We start from the raw sequence: 23,982 nt of genomic DNA, 5'->3' as shown, positions 1-23,982 counted from the left end.
GACCTCAGCGAATTCAAAAATAGGCAGAAACCTTTCAGCATCTGCTTCAAACCCTCAATTATACAAGAAAAAAACCTTAAACTCAGAGAAGGTAAGTGACTTGCCCGAGGCCACACTGATGGGTAATGTAAAGGGACAAGAATCCAGTTTCCTGACCCTTACACCACTGCTCTTTCCATGCCATAACCCCTCCCCCAACCCCCGTGGCAGTTCTGCTCTGTGAACTCCGATGAACAGCATTACCAAACAGTCCCCAATCATCACCTGCCTCTAAAGGTCAAGTCTACTAGATTGCAGCATCTCCTATAGACAATGATGCAAGAGAAAGAAAGATTCTACCTTAACTTCCAGAGTCAAATTTAGTTCATAGTACTGGCTAAAAAATAAATAGCTACCACACTACCATATGACATAGGTGGTACTCCTACCTGTCATCAGAAAGAAGTACTTTTATAAAATGTATACTGAAAACCCAGTATATACAAGACTGTACAGGATACAAAAATCCTTCTCTTCAAAGGGACGTAAGAGAGAAGGAGCAACATGGAATATACAGTTGAGAACACGGGCTACAAGTATATGACTGATCTAGATTCAAATCCATGTTCTGTCATTTCCAAATTATAAGATATGGGGAATGTTACTTGGCCTTCTCAAGCTTCAGCTTCTTTATATGTACATGAGCATAACACGCCAACCTTGAGTAGTTAAAATGGTCAAATGAGGTAATGTAACACATATGAAGTATCAATCTAGAGTGCCTAACAGAGGAGATGGTTGATAAGAGGTATAAAAGATATAAAAATTATCTGTTTCTACCATAACAATATTCTCAAAGAGCCATAAAGCCAGCATTTTAAGAGAGCATTATTTAAGCCCAATCAACTCAAAAACAATTCTTACTAAGAATTATGATGAGATTTTAAGGTCTAAAAAATTAAGATGCTACTTATTTTTTTAAAAAGGAAACAAATTATAAATATGTGAGTTACAGCTCAGCAACATCACTATAAACTAGGAAATATAAATTTACTATGTCGCCTCAAATTTGTAGTTATTCTACACCAAAAGCACAAGCAACAATAGAAAAAATATATAAATTCAACTTCATAAAAATTAAAAGCTTGTGGGAATTCCCTGGCGGTCCAGTGGTTAAGACTCAGTGCTTCCACTGCAGTGGCCTGGGTTTAATCCCTGGTGAGGGAATGAAGATCCTGCAAGCCACGCAGCGTGGCCAAAAAATGAATAAATAAAAATTTAAAAATAAAAGCTTTTATTTTTATTTTATTAAAGTAGATTAGTGGTTGGGGTAGATATGGTGGTTACTTAATGGACAGTTTCTATCTGGAGTGATGAAAATGTTCTAAAATTAGATAGTGGTGATAGCTGCACAAATCTGCAAATATATTAAAAACCACTGAATTGTGTACTTTAAAAGGGTGAACTGTAATGTACAGCTAAATAAAGCTGTTATAAAAAATTGTGCAGTCATTCTAAATTTCAATTTATGCTAATTAATCTAACCCTGATATGGAAACCAAAGTTTTCTTTCTAACCCAGGTACAATAAAGACTTAGAAATGTACATATTTCAGGTATCCCTGCTCCTAGGAAATTCTAACACCTAGTTTCAGTTTCTCTCTCTGCAATTTAATTCTACTCAGCCCTGAGCCTTCAGTGCAGAAAAAATACACAAACCTCAACATCCCACAAAATGTGTCCGTGAGCTTGAAAATTCTACGCTCTCACCTGACTCCTCTTTCTACAGTCTAGTGCTATAAATCCTTTACAAAGATAACCCAGAAGTTTTTTTAGCCTTTACCATATCCTAGGCACTGCCAACAATTTCATATTCATCTAATCTTTACTAAACTATCTCCAATTTACTACCAAGAAAAACATTTTAGAGATGTTAAGAAGCTTGCCTAAGATCACACAGCTAAAGTTCAGAAGAGCCAGGATTTGAACCAAGATTAGGAGTCAAAGACTTGCTTACTGATAAAGTCAGATTGACAAGAAAAAAGCTATGTAAAAAACAGCTAATACCCTGGGGCTTCCCTGGTGGCGCAGTGGTTAAGAATCCGCCTGCTGATGCAGGGGACACAGGTTCGATCCTGGTCCGGGAGGATCCCACATGCTGCGGAGCAACTAAGCCCGTGCGCCACAACTACTGAGCCTGCGTTCTAGAGCCTGCGAGCCACAACTACTGAGCCCACACGCCACAAATACTGAAGCCCACGCGCCTAGAGCCGGTGCTCCGCAACAAGAAAAGCCACCGCAATGAGAAACCCGCGCACCACAACGAAGAGCAGCCTCCGCTCGCTGCAACTAGAGAAAGCCCACGCACAGCAGTGAAGACCCAATGCAGCCAAAAATGAATACATAAATAAAATTTTAAAAATACATTATTAAAAAAAAAAAGCTAATACCTGAAAATTTGGCACTAATTCACGTGGTTCATCATGGCCTCAAAGTGTGTACTGTTTAAGATCAAGTACACACGTGAGGCAACACCCTGGGTAGTACCAGGTCAAGATATTGTTGGGATATTTAGGGAAGCCCGTCTGCCCCATGACAGCAAGTGCCCTGGTCGTACAACTGTACCCAGGCAAGGTTCAGATACAGATGCAAGGGTCTCCTAGAGATGCTGTAGTTGAACAGAGTAGTACTGGCTTTGAAGCAAAATAGATTTAGATTCACATCTTCATTTGGCCTCTTTGTAGCTATTAGGCTTAAAACAATTCACTTAACTTTCTAAATACTTCATTTCCTCATTTTTAGAATAGAGATAGTACTTATCTCAATAAACTGAGGAATAAATGAGATAAAGTAGGTAACTTAGTAGAATGCCTAGCTCAGAGTAATAGCTCAATAAATGGTAGCTGTTTTATTATTACTTAAAAGTGACACCTACGGTTTTATTAAAACAATATCTAATAACAGCACTTAAAGTTCAATTCAGAGGATAACTATTACTTTTCAAGCAAAGTTTACTTTTTCACAGTATCAAAATAATATAAAAAATAACTCACAGAGAAAATCTGGAAACCAGACACACAGAGAAGAGAAACAAATCTACCATAGTCCTAAAACCCCCAGAATGACTTCTGTTAACTTACTGCACACTTAAAAAACTATTTATGGGCCGCTGATGTGCTCTGGAGGGCAGGGAGGGAGAGTCATTCAGACCATTTCCCTTTCTCTATTTCATTTGCCTATTTGAATTTCTGTAAGACAGACAGGAAAAGAGAGAAGGAAAAAAAAGTAAAAGAGCCAGTCAATTTTACCTTTCTTTTGGGGGGGCAAGTTTTTATACTGGTAAAGTTCTGCACTACTAGAAATATAAGATTTGAGAAGAAAAATGAGACTTGAGGATTATCTGCGGAGCTTATCCTCATTCTCCTGCTGACGCATTCATTATGTGTTTATAATTTGAGAACTGCAGATAAATACAAACTGGTCTTCTCCATACCTGCTCACTAAGGAATTCCTCATTTCTAGGAAACGTCTATTTCAAGGAAAGGAAACAAACAAAAACACCTAGTGCACTAGATGATTAAAAGGTACACATTTTACAGCCTGAGTTCAAAAAAAAAATTACCCAAGAAACGGCCTTTTTCCCTAGGAGCCAGCTTCTACTAGGGGAGTCTAGGGTTCTCTAGGCAAAGAAAAAAAACTTGCCAGTTTAAACAGAATAACAGAAACGTTCAGCCCATCAAATATACAGAACTCACCACTCGCAGTGAGGAATGAAAGGCCTGTACCAACAGAAAAAATAAGTGGCACAGGCAACGTCTGGAACAGAAAACAAACAGGAAATACTTTAAAAAGCCAAAATTGCAAATACAGATGAACAGGGTATGAAATTGCACGCCGGGCAATGCACCTGTTACAGGAACAGAGGCGCACACCAAGTCTGAGGCCTTACGAATTCGGTGTTTAACACTACTTCTGCATGCTGCCCAGAAGAAAACTCGGGTCCTGGCTTAATCCACAACGCACACCTCATTTACGGAGGTGACCTGCTTGGTCTGACTCAGTTTCTTATTCTGTAAAATGAATGCAACACAGCTGTCGTGAGTCCCCAAAGAATTCTGCACAGACGCTTTGTAGCTCCAAAGTGCTGTGCAAACCAGAGCAGCCCTTCTCTCCTTCACATTCGTTGGACTTAGAATTTCAGAAGTTTAGCGGAAAACAGACGACTCGGAAGCAAGGGACTGAGAGTGGCCCACACAGGTGGACAGAAATGCAGAAACAGGAGCACCTCATACAAACCACAGGAGAACACGTTCACGTGCACACGTTATCAGTAACAGAACACGCCACCGGTAGCAACCGCAAGCCACTGAGAGCGGACCAGCAACGACATGTGTCCAAATCCAGCCGGCAGCACGGCCTCGTCGGCGGCAGCGCCTTAAACACAGCTCCCCGCACTCCCCGGCCTAACAAGATCCACTTTTTCAAAAAAGTTTAGCAACTTGCCAAGTACACTGGAGTAATTCACCTTTTTTAATTGCTAAGCAAACATGCAGGGTAGTTGAGACTATCAAGGGAATGTTCAGCCTTCCTCAAATATAAGATCCAGGAAATTCACGTTTTGCTTTAACAGTTTCACGTCTAAAACTGATCACAAACCTCTGTTTGATGTTGTTTTCTCGCTGCTGGCCGATGAGCCCGGGAAAGAGAACCAATTCTTTCAAACAGGGAGGGCTCTCTGCACTCTCCAGCTAAACCAGTGAGGCTTTGCCACCGTCACGTTTAAAATAACGAGGAGGACGCCTCGATGGAGTTTACCGGGCTGCGCTCATCACGAGGGGCCTCGGGCGCCCAGGGCGGGTCCCAGCGCCGGTGGCCGCGGGACCGGACGCCCTCCCCGGGACCCCCCCCCCAGGACCCTCTCCCCGGGACGCGGCCGCGGGACAGGACGCCCCCCAGAACCTCTGCCCGGGACGCGGCCGCGGGACACGAAGCCCCCCAGAACCTCTGCCCGGGACGCGGCCGCGGGACACGAAGCCCCCCAGAACCTCTGCCCGGGACGCGGCCGCGGGACACGAAGCCCCCCCCTCTCCCCAGGACCCCCTCCCCAGAGCGCGGGCCTCGCCGCCGTCACGCGGCACCCGCCGCGCTCACCGCGGCCCGGAGCCCCCTCAGGCCGACTGGCCCCCGCCCGCCGCCCGGCCTCCCTCCGGCCCGCGCCGCCCGCCGCGCTCACCGCGTTCTTCTTCTGCACCATCTTGTCCATCTTCTTGGCAATGCGGACCACCTCGTCCTCCATGGCCCCGGCAGGCCTGCCCCGCGCCGGGCCGCGGGGGACGGGAAGCGAGCGGAGCTGGCGGGGAGGCGGGTGAGCCCAGGCGTCGGCAACGGCCCTCAGCAGGCCTGACCGAAGCGCTTCCTCACTCACGGAGCCCGCGGCGGCGGCGGCGGCGGCGGCAGCGGCGCTCCTCCCCCTCAGGCAGCGCCAATCGAGCTCCGCGCGCGCCGAGCAGGGGCCTCCAATCGACAGCCGACCAGCCGGGCAACAAGCCCGCCGGGCCGCAGGCCTTCCCCGGCTGTCGTGAAAGTGGGCGGGCGGCGCGGCCGAGCTTTGCGCGCGCTCCCTCCGGCCCCGCCCCGCCCCCTGTTCCCCGTTCCCCGTCTCCCGGTCCCCCTTCCCCGGGCTGTGGCGCCCGCAGAGAGCCCCGGGGCGCCGAGCCCGGCGGCTTTGGACGCTGGAACGTGGGCGGCTTTTGCAGTCAGTCGGAACCCCAGCATTTTCCCCGCCGTCGACGGCTGCCTGGAAATCAGATTACCCATCCCCCTAAATAGGCCTTTATCGTAGGAATGTGACCATTGTAAGCGCTTCCTCTTTAAAGTCGTTTGTAAGCGCCGTAAAGCCGGAGACCCAGTCTTGTTTGTTTCCTGACTCAGAATGTTGGACGCAGTACCTTGAATACAGTTGAGTAATAGTTGACAGTAACATTCTCATCAAAGAAGTTAATGAAGGCATCTCTCCTGCTCTGAAGGTCAGTGAGGAAGTTGACGTCCTAAAGGGTTATGACTAACAACATAAAGCCAAGGTGGAGAATTGAAATGATCAATACTGGAGAGTATAGGCTCCTTCAATAGGTCTTTGCCCAATTAACGCCCTTGACTACCATCTCGTGCAGTTTGCAGACCTATCCCCACACCCAATTTAACCATCATTAGTCAAAATTCACCACCTAATAATGTTTTTTCTATACTATGATGTCAGGTTTTGTTCTACCTCAGTTATTTGGGGGAAAGAGTAACTTGAACCATGTCCCTTTTTATTTATTTATTTATTTTCATCTTAAAATTGTCTTTTTATTATTGATTCCCAACTTAAATTGCAGTGAAAATATGCGATTGCAAAGTTACTGGTTCTAAGGTATTTACTGAGATTTGTTTTATCAATTTTTATAAATATTTTATATGTCCTGAAAAAGAATGTGTATTCTATAACGGCAGATGTGAAGTTCTATGTGGGCCCATTAGCCCGAAATTAATTTTACTGTTCAAATACTTATACCTCAGTTTGTTGTCCACTTGATGCATCAGTTAATGAGTATGTACAAATCGCCATTTATGTTTGCAGTTTTGTACATTTACTCTAATAATTGTCATTTTTGTTTTTTTTCCAAAGAATCAGCTTACTATACTTTCACTGTGGTAAAATACACGTAACACTGCCAAATGACAAAACTGAAACAATTTAGCGGTGAGTCTGATGTGCTTTATCCAAAGGAAAACAATCCATGGGTTGGGGAGTACCTTGCCTCACAAGCAGTGGCACACTTTTCCAGGGGTGTTGGGGGCAAGAGTTAGTTTTACAGAGCTTACAAGAGGCAACCTGGAAACACTTAATTTTGTTAAAATGGCAATGATAAATCTTCATGACCTTGGATTTCGCAATTTTTAGGTATGACACCAAAAGTACAAGGAACAAAAGGAAACAGATAAACTGGACTTTGATAAAATTAAACAGGTTTGCACATCAAAGATTGCTATCAAGAGGAGAAAAGACAGCCCACCAAATGGGAAACAATATTTGCAAATCATATCTGATAAGAACCTAGTGTCCTGGACATATAAAGCAGTCTTAAAACTCAACAACAAAAAGACAACCTGGTTAAAAGTTGGGCTAAGGCCTAGACATTTCTCCAGATGTATAAATGGCCAACAAGCACATTAAAATATGCTCAACACAATCAGTTATTAGGGAAATGCAAATTAAAGCTGCATGAGATACCATTTCACATCCACTAGGATGGTTAGAATTAAAGTATGGATAAAAACAAGTGTTGACAAGGATGTGGAGATAGTGGAACCGTAGTACAAATCTGGTGGTAACGGTATCAAAATTTGGGTGGGGGGAGAGATTTGCCGTCGTTCCTTCAAATATTCTTGCTGCCTCTCTCTTCTCTCCTAGGACTCCATGATGTGTATGTCATATACTTGATGGGTTCCCACAGATTTCTTAGGCTCTGTTCATCTTACATATGTAAGATGTAACCAATGGAGAAAACTGGGTGAAGTGTACACAGGACCTCTCTGTACTATCTTTATAATTCCCTGTCAGTCTATGAATGCTTCAAAAGGAAAGTTGTGGGTTTCTTATATACAATGGGAGGGATGACAGAAGTTGAAATATTCTATGGTTCTCCTATTTTCGGAAAATAGATGAGAAATAGTCATTCCATTTAGATTAAATTTTCACAATGTAAGGCTAAGTAAAAAAGAATACAACGATATGTAGCTTTCAAACTTGTAGGGGTGGGGATGAAATAAAGCTCAATTTTTCTGCATCCTCACCAGCATTTGGCATTGACATTATTTTCTATTTTAGCTGTTCTAATAAGTATATAGTGATATTTCATTTTGGTTTTAATTTTTCACTTCCCTAATGGTTTAGCGATGTTGAATGTATTTTCATCTGCTCGATTACCATCCATGTAGCCTCTTCAGTGAGTATCTCTTCATGTTTTTTTGCCTATTTTCTAATTGGATTTTTTTTTAACTGTTGAGTTTTGAGAGTTCTTTATATATTATAGGTACTGGATTATGTGGGTATGTGGTTTGTAGATATTTTCTCCCGGTCTTAATTTGTCTTTTCATCCTCTTAACAGGGTCTTTGAAAGAGCCAAAGTTTTAGATTTTGAGGAAGTCCAATTAATTTTTTTCTTTGAGGTATTATACTTTTGCTGTCTTATTTAGAAACACTTCAAGCCCTAGATCCTGAAGATTTTCTACTGGGTTTTCTTCTGTAAGTTTTATAGTTTTATATTTGATGTTTAAGTCTATGATCCATTTTAAGTTAACTTCTGTATAAGGTATGAGGTCTAGTTCAAGGTTCATTTCTTTGGCTTTGGATGTCCAGTTGCTTCAGCACCATTTGTTGAAAGACTATCATTCCTTCGTTTAATTGCTTTTGTACCTTTGTCCAAAACCATTTGGCTGTGCTTGTGTGGGGCTATTTCTGCTTTATCTTGTTCATCTATGTGTCTCTCTCTGCCAATACCACATAGTTTCGATTTCTGTCACTGTATAGTAAGTCTTGAAATCCAATGGATTTCTCCCACTTTCTTCTTTTTCAATACTGTTTAATCTATTCTGGTTTCTTCGCCTTTCCATATAAATTTTAGGATAATCTTGTGTATAGCTACAAGAATCTTGCTGGGATTCTGAGAGGTATTGCATTAAGTTTTCTATCCATTTGGGGAGAAGTAACATCTTTACTATACTGAGTCCTCCAATCCATGAACACGATGTTTGTCTCCATTTATTTACATCTTCTTTGATGTCTTTCATCAGCATTTTGTAGTTTTCAGCCTCCATATCCTATACATGATTTGTTAGGTTTACACTTAGGTATTTTTTCTTTTGGGCAATAATAAGTAGTATTGTATTTTAAATTTTGGTTTTACATGTTCCTTGCTAGTATATAAAATACAACTGGTTTTGGCAGGTACTCCATTTTTGTCGTGTTTCAGCTCCCAAGTTAGTATTAGTTTCATGCAGTCGGTGCTTGTTTAGTTACCCAAATGTTTACCACTCTTTCCCCATTCTTTGCATCTCTCCTTTCCTCTGGCTCATTTTTTTTCTGAAAGAACACCTTTTAACAGTTCTGTCAGTATTCTTTTTCTCATAAACTTTCTATGTCAAAGTGGTTTTCTTTTGCCCTCACTGTGAAATGAGTTTGACCTCTGTAGAAGTTCCCAATTGTCCTTTTCTCTCCCACTTTGATGTTATTCCATTATCTTCTGACCTCTGGTGGTGTTTTTCTTAAGTATGCTGTGTGACAGTGAAAGCAGGCTCTCTCTGGTTGCTATTAAGATCTTTTTCTATGGTATGCAGTTTTGCTTTGCACCATGAAATGTCTCTTTAGGGACTTAGTTTATTTATCCTGTTAGTAACTCATTTTTCTTCCTGAACCTGAGATTTCTTACCTTTCCTGAAGTCTGGAAAAATGTCAGTCATTTTATCTTCATGTATTGCTTCTCTCCCATTCTCTTCTCTCCTGCAACTTCCATTAAACTTTATATTGGACCTCTTAATTTTACTTTTCTAGTCTCTTACCCTCCCCTTTTGCTTGCTGGGATTTCTTCTGAGTAAATTCCTCAGAGCTTTCTTTCATACACAATTTCACACACATACACGTCTGTTGTGTCTAATATGCAGTTGTTGTTTTTTTTTAATATTTATTTATTTGACTGCGCCAGGTCTTAGTTGCAGCATGAGGGATCTTTAGCTGCAGCATGTGGGATCTAGTTCCCTGACCAGGGATCGAACCCAGGCCCCCGTGGTGGGAGCGTGGCGTCTTAACCCCTGGACCACCAGGGAAGTCCCTAATATGCAGTTTAATTCATCCATTTGAATATTTTTTGTAGGTCAGATATTACAACTCAAAAATCTGAAGAACAAGGAGTATGGGGTTTCAGTTTGGGAAGTTGATAAAGTTCTGGAGGTGGATGGTGGTGACGGTTGCACAACAATGTGGATGTAATTAATGCTACTGAACTGTATAATTTTAAAGTGGTTAAAACTGTAAATTTTGTTACATTTTACCACAGTAAAAAATCTGAAGAATAGAAAAAGCACATCCAAGGCCGGCCTGCTCCCCTCCTTTCCTTACCTGCCTCATCTGTTCCCCGATCCATAACCACTTTTATGAGATTCTCCTTTGCATCCTCCTCGCATTGGAGGTTTTCTTTTAATGCAAATTCTAGCCAAGTCAAATATATGGTCTTATTTCCTCCCCTGTGTTTTTTACATTATTTCTTCATCAATAATGTATTCTAAATCCTTCCCAAATTAATACAGAGCATCCTCATTCTTTTTTTATAGCAGTGTAACAATCCATTGTGTAGGTGGAGGGCAGTTTATTTAGCTGGTCCACTTTTATCCCACGTTGGGTTGTTTCAAATATTTTACCATCATAAATAATGCTTCTCCATTAAGATTTTTCACTTGAGTGGTTATTTTTCACTTCTAGACGTTTCTTTTTCAAAGCTGCATTTTCTTTTTTTAATATAAATTTATTTATTTATTTGTTTTTGGCTGCGTTGGGTCTTCGTTGCTGCGCGCAGGCTTTCTCTAGTTGCAGCGAGCGGGGGCTACTCTTCGTTGTGGTGCGTGGGCTTCTCATCGCGGTGGCTTCTCTTGTTGCGGAGCACGGGCTCTAGGCGCGCGGGGTTCAGTAGTTGGCACGTGGGCTCTAGAGCGCAGGCTCAGTAGTTGTGGCTTAGTTGCTCCGTGGCATGTGGGATCTTCCCTGACCAGGGCTCGAACCCGTGTCCCCAAAGCTGCATTTTCTGATACTGTGTCCTTCTTCTCACTTGTCTGTTCTTTTCTCTGGTTGGTTAACTCTCTCATACCATCTATCCCCTTAAAGTTCCTGAGAGCCCAATGATCCCTTTACCTTTTGTGTCACCTCCTGTTCCTGTGTAGGTAGTTTTCTCATAGGCTTCATCCTTTGGGGGTGTTGAGCTCACTTTTGGCAGGGCTAAATTAACCAGCCTGGGTTCAGAATGTCACTCTCCATAAAGAATCTGTTTGGGGACTTCCCTGGTGGCACAGTGGTTAAGAATCCGCCTGCCAGTGCAGGGGACACGGGTTCGAGCCCTGGTCCGGGAAGATCCCACGTGCTGTGGAGCAACTAAGCCCGTGAGCCACAACTACTGAGCCCATGCGCCACAACTACGGAGCCCACATGCCTAGAGCCCGTGCTCTGCAACAAGATAAGTCACCGAAATGAGAAGCCCGCCTAAATAAATAAACAAATAAAAAGAATCTGTTTGCCTCTTCCAGGTGCCCGAGGGGCAGAGCCAGTCTGAGGAAATTCTTTTTTTTTTTTTTGCCTCGCCTTGCAGCATGCTGGATCTTAATTCCCCGACCAGGGATCGAACCCAAGCCCAGCAGTGAAAGTGCCGAGGCCTAACCACTGCACTGCCAGGGAAGTCCCCAAGGAAATTGTTGATATTAACTTAGAAGCTTATGTGTTTCCAGGCCACATTAATAGTATAAATTCAAAATCCAAATATCTATGAGGGCAAGCTTCTGGTTAAACAAATTCAAGTGAAGAGCTCCCTTCTCTCTCACTCGGAGCCCAAGCCAGAACAGACAAGCTTCCCCATCGCTTCCTGGCAGTCAGACTTTTTTCCAGTTCACCTTGTGACAAAGAGCGCAGCCCTTAAAAGGGTGCTAGCTTCATAACGGTGAGTTATTTCTGAGACCCCGAGTCAAGTGTGCTGTGTGGGTTTTAGGTCCCTTTTCAGTTCTCTCTGGGTACCGCAGGATGCAATTTCTTTAGGGCAAGCTGATTTTTACCCTAGTTTATTTAGCATTTCTAGGTGTTTTGAATTATATGAAATATAAGTTTGTGTTGTATTTATTTATTTATTTATTCATTTATTTATGTTTAGAAGCATTTAAATTACCTCACAGGGGCACAGGGCAAGGCAGGGGACCACAAAGTAATTAAGGCACATCATTTTGAACCCTGGCTCTTACACATAATAGCTCTGTAACCACAGGCAAACAGTTCATCTCTCCAGGGATCAGTTTCCTCTTCTGTAAAATGAAGATAAGGTTGATGTGAAGATTATATGAGGAAAGGATATAAAATGCTTAGTACAGTGCCTGCCTGGAATATATTAAGTACTTCACGAATAAACAAATTTTCACTTTTTAGTAAATTTTATGAATAAAATGGTATGTTGTTAGGAGGGTGTCACGTATCTACTTCTAAAAAGTAGCAATAAGAAGGACTGCAGTAGTAGGCAAACCTCCCAGTGACTCACATACATAGACACTGTCGTTACCTGTCGACAGACGTAAACAATACCACGCTCTGACCACATCTGACTGTGAACCAAGAGTTTCAAAAGGATGATGAAATCAAAGATTATCACGTGAAATACAATGCTGCTGTGAAGAAGGATAAATCTAAAAAAGAGCTGAAGTTGAAGACAGCATTACAGTACAGAACTCTCTTACCACGAGGGCTACCCCAAAATGGAACAAGCAGCCTCGCAAAAATGTGAGCTGTCACTTTATTCAAAAGCAGAAGCTGAAGGACTGCTTAAGAGGCAGAACAGACGGGATTCCTTACTGGGGAAAGTCAGAAATCAGCAGTGAGATAAACGGAGAAGAAACTACTTGATAACTGATTTGTGACACTAATTTAAAAAATCCCATGACTACTACATGGAAGGAGAAGACAGAGGGAAACACCAAACTTCTTAAATAGGTTAGGAACACTGAAAATCAAACTGAAGATTGATTCAGCTTGTTCATAACGCTGAGGAATAGGAAGCCTGGGCCCCGCCTGGAGAAGAGCCAGGCGGGGGCCACACCACCATCAAACTTCCCTCTCAATGTGTGTTCCTGGGATTACACTGTCGCTTTCCTCCTTTTCCTTACAGACAGCCATTCCAAGGAAACCCAAATGTTAAAAGTAATATTCCAAAGAGCCAGTCACAGAAAAGTCAGAATTACATTTTATTTCACATTGATAGAAACCGTGAAAAAGATTTACATTTTCCCACGTTACAGCACATTTCAATGGAATATTTCTTGCCATAAATTAGATCTTGCTGATTTGTGTAAGTGAAACAACAGTTTATATTCTTCAAGATAAAAGCAAAATGACTTTTAGTAAATGATTGTTTAAAAACTGTAAATCCAGACATAAACGTATGGCTTCATTATTAACATCCTACACTGTCCATACGAAATCATTTCCATCATCAAGTAGCACCCATTTATAAAGATGCGTTCCTAACGGTGTTCTAGTCAGTTGGAATACAGCAGAAAAATTAACAACAGTTCAGAAATATCAGGCGTACATTTTTGCTACATATTAAACTGGGTGGTAACTACACCACATGTATTGAGTTCTGACTAACTTTTATTACCCATAAACTTGTTTTCAAATAATGTTAACCAATAATCTGAAAAATCTATTTAAAATCAAATAATTGCTACTTTTATGTTTGCACAGAAACTAACTTAAAAAGATCCTCTCTGACTACAGTGAAAATTTCAAATAAGTCCACTGGCAGATAAAAGTAAAGCAAATTTTTCAAATGGATTGTTCATTTCCTACAGCAGTCGGTTTCAAACATGTGCAAAATAAGTAAACTAAAACTCTATGCTATGAGGAGAATCATCTTAGAACAAATCATCTTAGAAATTACAGTTTGTAAGATCAGTCTTAAATATTTCAGAACATAGTAGAATATGACCTAATTATTCTTTCAGTTAATTACAGAAATATACAACCACAGAATTATTCTCGTTACCTGGACTAAAGATTCGAGTAACTCTGCAGGACTAAACTGCAGACAAAGGTCCAGTTTAAGAAATAGTGTAGAAACTTTGAAGGGATGTCTGGCTTCTTTCTACAAGTATAAATACATTTTCAGTGCCGTCATGTCTGTGATTAAGAATGTCAAATTACAGCACGTATTGACAGCAGATGTCTATGGCAAGTAGGCAATATTTGGTCTGTTATGAAGGATAAAAAAGAAGAAAGAACACATTTCTTTTCTAGGGAGGAAAAAAGAGTATTAAATAGAAATTATATTCAGGAAAGAAAAACCTGGTCCCCAAAATAAAAGGGCCATTAATTGAAGACAGCAATATTTCTCTTTATTGACACTTAGAAGCATTATCCCTATTATTAGGAATAATGTAATAACACCTCATTCTTATTATGTATTATAATCATTAAGCACATATGAACACATATATAAAAATACAGATACTGCATGGTGACTAAGTAATTTGGGAATAAGTCCAGAGTCTAAGTCACAGCATGCATAGACTTTTTATGTCTTAACTGCTCATTTATACCTGAACAAGTTTTCATTAAGCATACTAATAATTTTCAAGTGATGTAATAAAAAATCTGGTTGCAGTATTTTATTATTTTGCTGAATTACATATGAGAGAAAGAAGCTAGCTGCTTCACCTATTTTAATACTAATATATGCTGGATCATGTTATACCAATACATACATAGAAACTTAAAAGATCATAAATTTCCCACGAGGAGATTTATTTAGTCTGTGTCATTGGTGTGTATTTGCAAAACACTTTAACACTGCAAACATCAGAGGTTTCAAGATCGGGTACGACGATGATGCTGGTGTGCACTTCTCCACAAGGCCTCTTAGTGACGTCAATCAATGGGAGGTAGGAGTTTATCAATGAACTGCTTGATATCCATCATTTCCTGTTTGGAATAAAGAGATTATTAATATGCAGTTACACAAATCAGAAATTAAATCCCCACTAAATACAACTAAAACCACATTTTTACTACAATTACATAAAAAGTGGTGAAAGAGAAATGAGGCGCCGATAGAAATTAGAAAACATTTCCTACGATGATTATTATTGTAATTCAATGATCCCTCTCACGTATTATGACGTCCTATGAAAATGGTCTGCATTTGCACTGCTTGAACAAAATAAAACACTGGGGGTGGCGGGGGGAGAGGAAGGGGGTCTAAAAGTGACAGTAACCACGCAGAGAAGACTTGGCACGTACACAACTGCCATCAACCAAGTGTCCGCGCCCAGCTTCTAACACTCCCTCATTAGAATGAAATGCTAAATCAACAGCACCAAATGCTCTGTGCCTTTCAAAAGGATTCACACACAACCAGCCAGCTGAGGCTGAGGGGAGCAGGTCCCCAAGGCAGGCCTGGAGAGACGCAGAGGTGAATCCATCACAGAGGAAACTGCTCGACACCTCCTGCGTCTGGCCCAGCTTTCTCACTTCCCTCAAACACGTTTCCTGCTGCCACCCCTAGTATTTCACAGCTGAGCCTCCTAGACCCACACATGAGCATGCAGAGGACCTTCAACCTCCTCACTCGGCAAAGAAGGCACGGCACGGCGGTGGCCTGTCTCACCCGCTGTGTGGTCCCCAGGGGCTCCTGCGACACCACCTCCTCCAGCCCCACCTCCTGTCCCTTCCTGCCCCGAACCATCCGTCCAGTGTTCTCCAGTGTGGTGAACAGAGTCTCATCCACACACACACAGCCGCCTGCGTTTGCTCCTGAAGCCTCAATGTGCTGACTCAGAGGCACCGAGTCTGGAGTCCTGGCATCTGTGTGTTTGTTAAGCTCCGGGGGCGCCGGGTGTGCTTTGAAAACCACTGCTCTGGACCCTCAGCCCCTCCCTCCTGGTACCCGGCGTGTCGCCCTTTCAGGATTCAACGCATCATCAGGGGCTCAACTATGTTCTCAGTAACACCTAGAATCCCAGGTTCCCCATCTTTCTGGGTAAGTCATATTACTACCTGCCTTCTCTGTCCCGAAGCAAATGATTTCGCCAGCTGACAGTTGCAAAAAATGTTAACTTGGACTGTCTCAGTGCTTAGCAATTGATTTTTATTCTAGTCCTTTGCAAGCCTCCAAACCTATCCTGACAACCCTCATTCTTACGATCACCCATCTCAGTTTTTCAGAGTACTTTTAAAAAACTTCTAATATAACACATATCGCATTCTGCTTTCTATATAGTTACTTGGATATATATCCTTCTCCCTATTAAAAATTCTCATTTTAAGTAATCTACTTTAGATTTTAACAGAGAAATGTTTTTTATTTGTCCTTGAATTATTTACAGTGTTTACATGTAATAAGAAATGAGTGAATGTCTGTTGAATTAAGTTGCATAAACTTTGATCTAAGTCCTACTAACCTATGGTTCAATGTGAATTCATTAATTAACTTCTTTAAATCCCCAAGCAGTCAAATGTTATTTATCTTAAAAATACCACATGCAAACAGTTGCAGACGTGTCTCTATAATCACTGCTTCCAAACACTCACCTGTTGACATGAACTGTGCATCATGCCTCCATAGGTTTTGAAGGTTACATTGGTTGGATTTACCAATGTCTTTAGCCTTTCAGCAGTAAGAGAACCAAACATGAGGGGAACCAAAGGATCCAAATCTCCATGGCACTGAAGAATAGAAATGTCTCTATTCACGCCACTGATGGGACCCTGCAAAAAACCAGAACAGGACCAGGATTATTTATTCAGGTGTGTGGAGCATTACACTAGGCACATACAACACGTGCTTACTCACATTACAGGTTACATTTGGCCACAGAAATAAAATTCCTCCCATCCTTATACCCCCCCCATCTCTTTATTTAAACTTTTATAGGACATATGATTACCCTGCCGTGTACTGTATGTCTTCCTAATGAATCAGTTCCTGAAACACATTGTATCCTAATCGTATGTTCGGGCGGCTGGACACGAGAAGTATGTTTCAGCTGAGTCATGTTCTTTGCAGCTCTAATTTGATTTTTTAATTTTTTTTTAAGAATGTGTATTTAATTAATTAATTAATTAATTACTTAATTTTAATTTTTGTCCGCGTTGGGTCTTTGCTGCTGCACACGGGCTTTCTCTAGTTGCAGCGAGCACACGGGCTTAGTTGCTCCGCGGCACGTGGGATCTTCCCGGACCAGGGCTCGAACCCGTGTCCCCTGCACTGGCAGGCGGATTCTCAACCACTGTGCCACCAGGGAAGTCCCTCTTATTTGATTTGAATAAGAAAGTTAATAAACAGCACTTACTACGTGCAAGACACCAAAGGGTTACTATATAGTGATAAGAAAAAAACCCCTAGGTTTAAGGATGAATTTGAAAATAAAGTAACGTCCATCTCCCCCATGTGTACTATATCTTGCTTTATACTGTTGAGTATTTAGAAATTATATTCTACAATAAAATTCTGCTACCAAGCAATGAACATACTGAGCATTCAAAAACATCATTTCTATGTGTAAAAAATAGCCCTAATTTTGATATATATCTTAAAATGTACCAAAGACTTCAAATATAGAATTTATGACAATAAAGACTTCCTTCCTCCTTCCCTCTCCCTCCCTTTCTTCCTTTCTTTTTTTAAGGACTCATTTCTTATTCTATTCCATGCAACCCACGGTAAAGGCAGCGTAGTATACAGATAAAGCCTAGCAATAGTACATCACAAAAGTCTAAGGCAATTCTTTTTAAAAAAGGATGACTGATGTAGGCTACGGGCTTTGAGTGACACTGACGTGTCACCGTAGGTTCACTGCTTATACCAAATGTGTCCTGTGCTGTGGGATGCTGATGGGGGGCTGTGCGTGTACGGGGACGCGGGTACATGGACACCTTCTGTACCTGCCGCTCAATTTGTTGTGAACCTGAAACTGCTTTAAAAAATTAAGTTTATTAATAATCATAACGTGACGGTGTCCTCAACATCATCTGCCATCCCTCAGCTCAGCTGCCGCGCTGCAGGCGTGGGCCAGGCACCTGTGGAAAGGAAGTCCGCAGGGGCAGCCAGCAGCTGAGAGCGGTGACGCCGGCCAGCTTCTGCTGTGTGGTCAGTGCCGTGTACAGAGATAAAGCTCCTCCCTGGAAAGACAACAGGGAAAGTCAGTGGGACACAACTTCTGCTGGCAGCAACGGGAGTGATTCTTGTTATCAACACCGTTCATAAAAAAATCAAAGTGGGTGGCTGACGCCCAATACAATAGGCAAACTGGTAGAAATACATGCACACCCCGCCGTGTCCGCAAGGACCTGACCCTCCACACTGAAGACCGTCGTGAGACCACAGCAACTGCCCAACCAGCCAACGGCAGAGCCCGCTGCTGCCCTGACAATGCTGTAGGGACGCTCTGAACTTACAGTTACTATTTTCTTTGTTTTGGCTGCACCGTGCATCATGTGGGATCTTAGTTCCCCAACCAGGGATCCAACCCACACCCCCTGCAGTGGGAGCGCGGAGTCTTAAGCAGTGGACCACAAGGGAAGTCCCCTAGAGTAACTATCTCCTCCTCGGCAAAGTTGTAGGTAGAAAATCGAATCTGGTCTTAAACTGGTAATACTTTCCAAAACAAGAACTCACGAGAAGGACCCCGCGGCGGACACCTCTGGAGCACAGGCCGCCGGCTCACAACACCCGTATCCTGGGGCCTGCGTGCCCGCTGACCCGTGCCCACGGCTCACGGGGGCCACGAGAGGACCTGAGATTCTTTCTCATCTGAGAGATTTTAAAACTGAAATTCAGAGACCGTCAGTCTCTCTTTGTGTGGCTGGAACTATAACATGTAAACTCAAGAACGGGAGAAGCCACAGGCAGCAGACGGCCAGCTGCAGACAGACAGGCGAGTGAAGCCGACGGGCAGAGAAACAGGTGAGAGACAGCCCCGATGGCTTCCCGAGTCCTGGTACCTCCTGGGGCCTTGCTTCATTCTCATCCGTGGCCTCCGTGATGTGACCCCAGACTCGTAACTTACTCTTTTTTGCCTAAGGTGTTAGGAGTTGGTTTCTGCAAACTACAATCAACGAATCTCATAGACAGACTCCTGTCTGAATGAAGCATTCATTTTTGTACCCATATTTATGTCACAGTGTGTAGTACAACGTACATTACCTGTGAGTTTCGACACATACCAAATCAATAACACGTCTTTTTACTGTATTATATCAACGACCTGTGTTTCTACTGAATTCTAACTTCTAAATGACTCCATAATTCTGACACTGCCCTAATTCAGGCAGTCTGGACGCTAAATTGTTGACCCAGGGGATTTACAGACTGGCAGCGAGGGCAGTTCGGGGTGAGTGACACGGCAAGCAGGTGATGAGCTGAGATGAAGATGTAAACTCAGTGTGATGTAACTGTAGAAAACGTATAGACGGCAGGAGAACAAGTACAGAAAGAGAAGAAAGATGCCGAAAAGAAACATCATGTACTTCTATCTAAAACTTATCTTACACGACAAGAAGAGGGAAGAGGACAGAGTGGTGCTACCGAGACTGACTTCGCTCCCCTCCCAAGGACGACCACCATGTACTCAGGAATGGGAACCACTGAGGGGTCCCGGAACACGGGGTGAGGCTGAAGCACCCCCGACCCGGGGACCAGGACAGATGCAGTGGAGGTCAGGGAGCGGCCGGCGCAGCCCCTGCACTGGGGTCGCTTCGTGGGAGTCCCCACCCCGATCTCACCCCACTGCGATTACAGGGAAGTCCGCAGGGCTCGACCGCTGGGAATCTGTGACAAACAGAGGGAAGGAATTCTCTGTTCTTCGACCTTATTATTCCACTGCTCGTCTTCTCCTGGGAAGGGGACTTAACACCTGCGTTTAGGCAGAGTTTTGTTCAGAGAGGTACAGAGTGTTAACTCAGACCTTACTGCATGTGTACTAGTTATTTTAGAAAAATACATTCCAGGTTCCAATCAGTTTCCTTAATAAATTGACTTTCAAGACATAATCTGTAGGGTGAAGGCTATCACTGAAGAGAGAAAACTAAAAAAGGAAAAGAGCATGACGTACTCTCTAATTAATCAATCATTATTTCTGGTCCATTCAAACTTAATCAGCATTAACAGTAAGTAATATATCAGATTCTGTAACATCTCCTAAAAACAGGACTCCTCCATAGAAAAACGACTGAAACTACAGACTTCTAGATAAATATACTGATGATGCTGACACATCACCCAAACTTTTATCTTACCTGAGAAAATCCTCCCAAAATAATTCTGTTAGAAGGAATGCCATTCTTCACCTCTTGGTCTATCAAAGCTTTTACTAAAAATAACATAAAAGTTAAATCACCAATACTTTCAAAGTTAAGCCCATTGATATAATTTAAATAGGAAAAAAATTAATAACAGAAAAGCACAAAGTATATTAAAGGTCGAAACAAGTGAAAAACTTGGAGCACTCTATTAAAATACAAAACTAGAATGGATTTTCAAAAACTCAGATTTTGCAGCTGTTACTTAAACTGTTCAACGATTTGTTGCATAATCTGTAAACCAGTTTTTTCTCTCATCAGCAGATGGACACGGATAGTCCTTTATCCATGGTCCATTCTGCTCATATACATTTTACAGTTCTCGCTCTTCAATGAACCATAGGCATTTGTACCTAAAAGCTGTTATTTTTAAATCGTAGGTAGTTAAGTAGTTTACATGGTTTGTGCCTGACGTTGTTTAAACAATTCACTATATTGTTAAAAAAAAAAAAAAGAAAAGATACAGTATACTTTTCCCTATAGCCAGTAAACAATGCGGGAGAAAAATCAAATGAATTCTTTTGTTTCTGCAAAATACTCTGACACGCATCATTAACTGTATTACTTGATTAACTCCTAGAATTTCCTTTTTCTTTATAATACTATGTTTTGGGGATAACTGCACCTTTTACAAATTTATCTCCTCTCATTTTTGACATATGTGTAAGTTCCATCTTCTTAAGATGAAACTTTCCAACTTTATATTTCCTTTTTACCAAAAACCTAAAACCTGCTTTAATTAGAACACTGCAAAAACCCCAAAGCCCAAATTAAATGTTTTTTTCATTCTGTATAAATTTAGTTCTTAGTTAGAATCGCCTGAAAAGCAAGGGGTACCCTGGTGAGCGTGGGGAAAACGGGCTAGAGGAGAGGAGAGGGGTAAAGAGGCGAAAGCCTTGCTGAGAAGCCTGAGGCTTTACTGAGGGGGAACCGCAGGGCCCGGGCGGGAAAGGAGATGCAGCAGGCAGCAGCAGCCCTGCGCTGGGGAGGGGCAGGGAGCTGGGGCCACTTTCCCTCCGTTTCACACGGCTTCACTCCTCTGGTTACACCAAGCGCTGAGATAAAGTTAAACCACGTATGGTGACCGCAGTCAGCTGTGGAGTGACGGGTCCTGATTCCAGGCCCTGGACGCACCCCGAGCCCTTTCTTCTTTGTTCATGGGCACATCTTCCCGGCACCAAATGGAGACACCCCTCATTCCTAACTCTGGGTCTCAACCCGATTCTCTCCAATCACACATCACGTCAGACACAAAGAATGCCACGGGCCAACCCTACCCCAGACGGGACTTTCACCCCGCAACCCACTGGGCCTGGCCGTCCGCGCCACAAGGCCCACCCTCCCTATGTTCCCAGGGTCTGACAACTCACCCCCAGACCCGACACGAGCTCTACCACCTATTATATTTTGACAAAATCCTAGCTCTAGGAGTCTAGCTTTGATCTACTTTTTGATGATCCTAAAAGTCAGTGTCCTTGGTTTGACATTCCTTAATATCCAATATGTTCTGAATGCATCTTCCCTGTTTTAAAGTTAAGAGTTCTTCTAAAAAATAAAAAGATTTTTAAAAAGGAACCTACCTACCGTTTTTGGTTTTTAAACGATTTTTGAAAATTTCCAACAAATGTAAAAATAGGAAGACCGCGCAGGGTTCCCTGGGTACCTATCACCTCGCGTCTGTAACGAACGCCTCACAGCCAGGCCTGTCGCATCGAGGCCACCGCGTCACCACCCAGGTCATGAGGGAGGCCGGCCTGGCCATGGCGCTGTCTGCTTGTCAGTGTGTCAGTATATACGTGTCAGACACACGTGCTCCTGTACATGGGCTAAAACCAGACTTCTCCCGATAAGTCAGTGTTCTTTATGCTTTCACCCCACAAGTAAGCGGGGTTACCATGTTCATAAGCGAGGACGTGACCGGAGACCCTGTAAAGCAGAGCTAACACTGTTACAGGAGTGCCCAGTGAGATGATTTACAGGAATCGCCTGGCAGGTCCAGCAGTGTTTGAGCAGGGGCCCCTCACTAAAACTAACCATTGCCACAATTTTCATTATATATCATGACATCATGTGTAGCCTTATCTTTGTCCTTATTTCAAATCTCTTTAATGACAATAACTGGCCACAGCCATCAAACACGCTGCGATTTTCTCCATTTGCCTACGTCAATCAAAGCAGAACGACGCATCCGACAGCACTCAAGTCTGATAAATGCCGTTCCTCCCCATCCACCTCACCTTCACGGACCATAATTAACGAGTCAAACAAGACAGTGAGCCATCAGAAAGGAAGGACAGCGCCACCTGAGTTTAGATAGCTATGTAGTATTTCATCAACAACACTACCACGATTGAATCTACTATAAAACTTTTCTTACTTACCACTTTCTGCTGCCTGTTTAATTCCAGTTTCGTCTTCCTGTGAATCTGGTGAAAGCCCAATAATGTCAAACCTGGAAAATAAGGCAAAATTCTAAAAGAATCATTCAATTCTAAGAATATCTACTCTTGATAAGAAGATGGTAATTTTAGAGAAAAAAGGCTAACCAAAGATATTCTCTAGAACATTAAACTCAAATTAAACTGTCTCTGGGGACTTCCCTGGTGGTCGAGTGGGTAAGACTCCGCGCTCCCAATGCAGGGGGCCTGGGTTCGATCCCTGGCCGGGGAACTAGATCCCACATGCCGCAACTAAGAAGTCTGCATGCCGCAACTAAAAGATTCCACATGCCACAACTAAGACCTGGCACAGCCAAAATAAATAAATAAATATTAAAAACAAAAAACAAAAAAAACTGTCTCTGGAGGCCAAACGGTCAACTTAATTGCGTGAATGTGATATCCTGTAAGTTCCCTTCACACCAACTAGATACAGATTCTATTAAAAAGTCACAGTACCACATAATTTTAAGGTAGAAACACCTGAAGAATGACCTAGTCCGACCTGACACCCACACAGGAGTCTCAAACCACAGCCCTAAGATCTTTGGAATACACTCCAGCCCCTCGCCTCCCTCCTAGTGCATCGTAAGTCAGCCGTCTGGAAGGAGCTACTTCACCACGGCACCTGCGCACGCGCGGCCCACACCTACTGCACACAGGCCACCTCCATCCACATTCTGCAAAACCTGTCACCACGCACTGCAGCGACCTCAGACCAGAGGCTGGGCGGCCCTCCTTTGGCCCCGACTACCTCGCTACCCGCTGGGTGCTTCCGCTATGGTCTCGAGCAACGTGAGGTAGAAATTTTGCTTCTGGATAGGAATTTTGCCAGAGAGGGAAGGTGGAAGAATCAAAGGTCAAGGTAGGCAAGAACCTGTAAAAGTTGCCAAGGAATGTCCAATAGATAAAAACGAAGGTGCAGGGTGGGTTAGAGGTGAGTGGGAACAAGCAGAGGACAAGGTGGCGGCAGGCTGGAGGCCCCACGAGGCCTCAACAGGCAGCGCAGAGACGGGGGAGCAAACTCACAGGAGGAACAACTACGCTTGACAATCAGGTCTGAAGTAAGTGCCTTCAGAGATGGAACAGTTCCAGATGACAAAGCCCAGGGGATGCTGTGGGTGCCTGAAGCTGAGAGAGGAAAACGTCAGCGGGAAGAGGAAAGTCCAGGAAGTGACAAGCCGGTCAAGGCTGTGAATGGGTCATTGACATTGGATCCCCTAGTCACCCGAAAGCTAAGACGGTGGCAGGAGCTAGAGGGGAAAGGAGAATAGGAATCAGCTGTCAAAGTCATCAGTTTTGAACAGACCTGATGGCAGAGTCTCAGAGCAGCAGGAAGAAAGCATGGTCTGGAAGTGGCTCAGAGAACAAAGAACCAACTGTAAAGCACACAGGGAATGCCTGACATCATGAATGTCTTGAGAGGGCT

At 42.9% G+C, this 23,982-nt stretch overlaps 1 protein-coding gene across 5 annotated transcripts in view; it reads right to left on the bottom strand.

The window, feature by feature from the left end:
• Positions 1-23,982, bottom strand: part of LOC309615324 (transcription elongation factor A protein 1) — a 61,022-nt gene that overhangs the window by 27,549 nt on the left and 9,491 nt on the right. For 3 of the 5 annotated variants that reach the window (XM_082364792.1, XM_082364789.1, XM_082364790.1), the window contains 5 exons: positions 22,497-22,567; positions 20,053-20,126; positions 17,836-17,937; positions 16,348-16,524; positions 12,989-14,739 (listed from right to left, as the gene is read on the bottom strand). In XM_082364792.1, the coding sequence (XP_082220918.1) occupies positions 14,686-14,739; positions 16,348-16,524; positions 17,836-17,937; positions 20,053-20,126; positions 22,497-22,567 (478 nt within the window). In that variant the 3' untranslated portion in view covers positions 12,989-14,685. Of the gene's footprint in view, positions 1-5,211; positions 5,454-12,988; positions 14,740-16,347; positions 16,525-17,835; positions 17,938-20,052; positions 20,127-22,496; positions 22,568-23,982 lie in introns of those variants that run through there. The other 2 variants (XM_082364793.1, XM_082364791.1) reach the window with 2 other exon arrangements.

This window comes from Balaenoptera borealis (genome assembly GCF_965194805.1).
Source record: "Balaenoptera borealis genome assembly, chromosome: 17".
Taxonomy (NCBI): domain Eukaryota; kingdom Metazoa; phylum Chordata; class Mammalia; order Artiodactyla; family Balaenopteridae; genus Balaenoptera; species Balaenoptera borealis.
The sequence above is the reverse complement of the archived record's forward strand: the minus strand, read 5'-3'. Positions and strand labels throughout refer to the sequence as shown.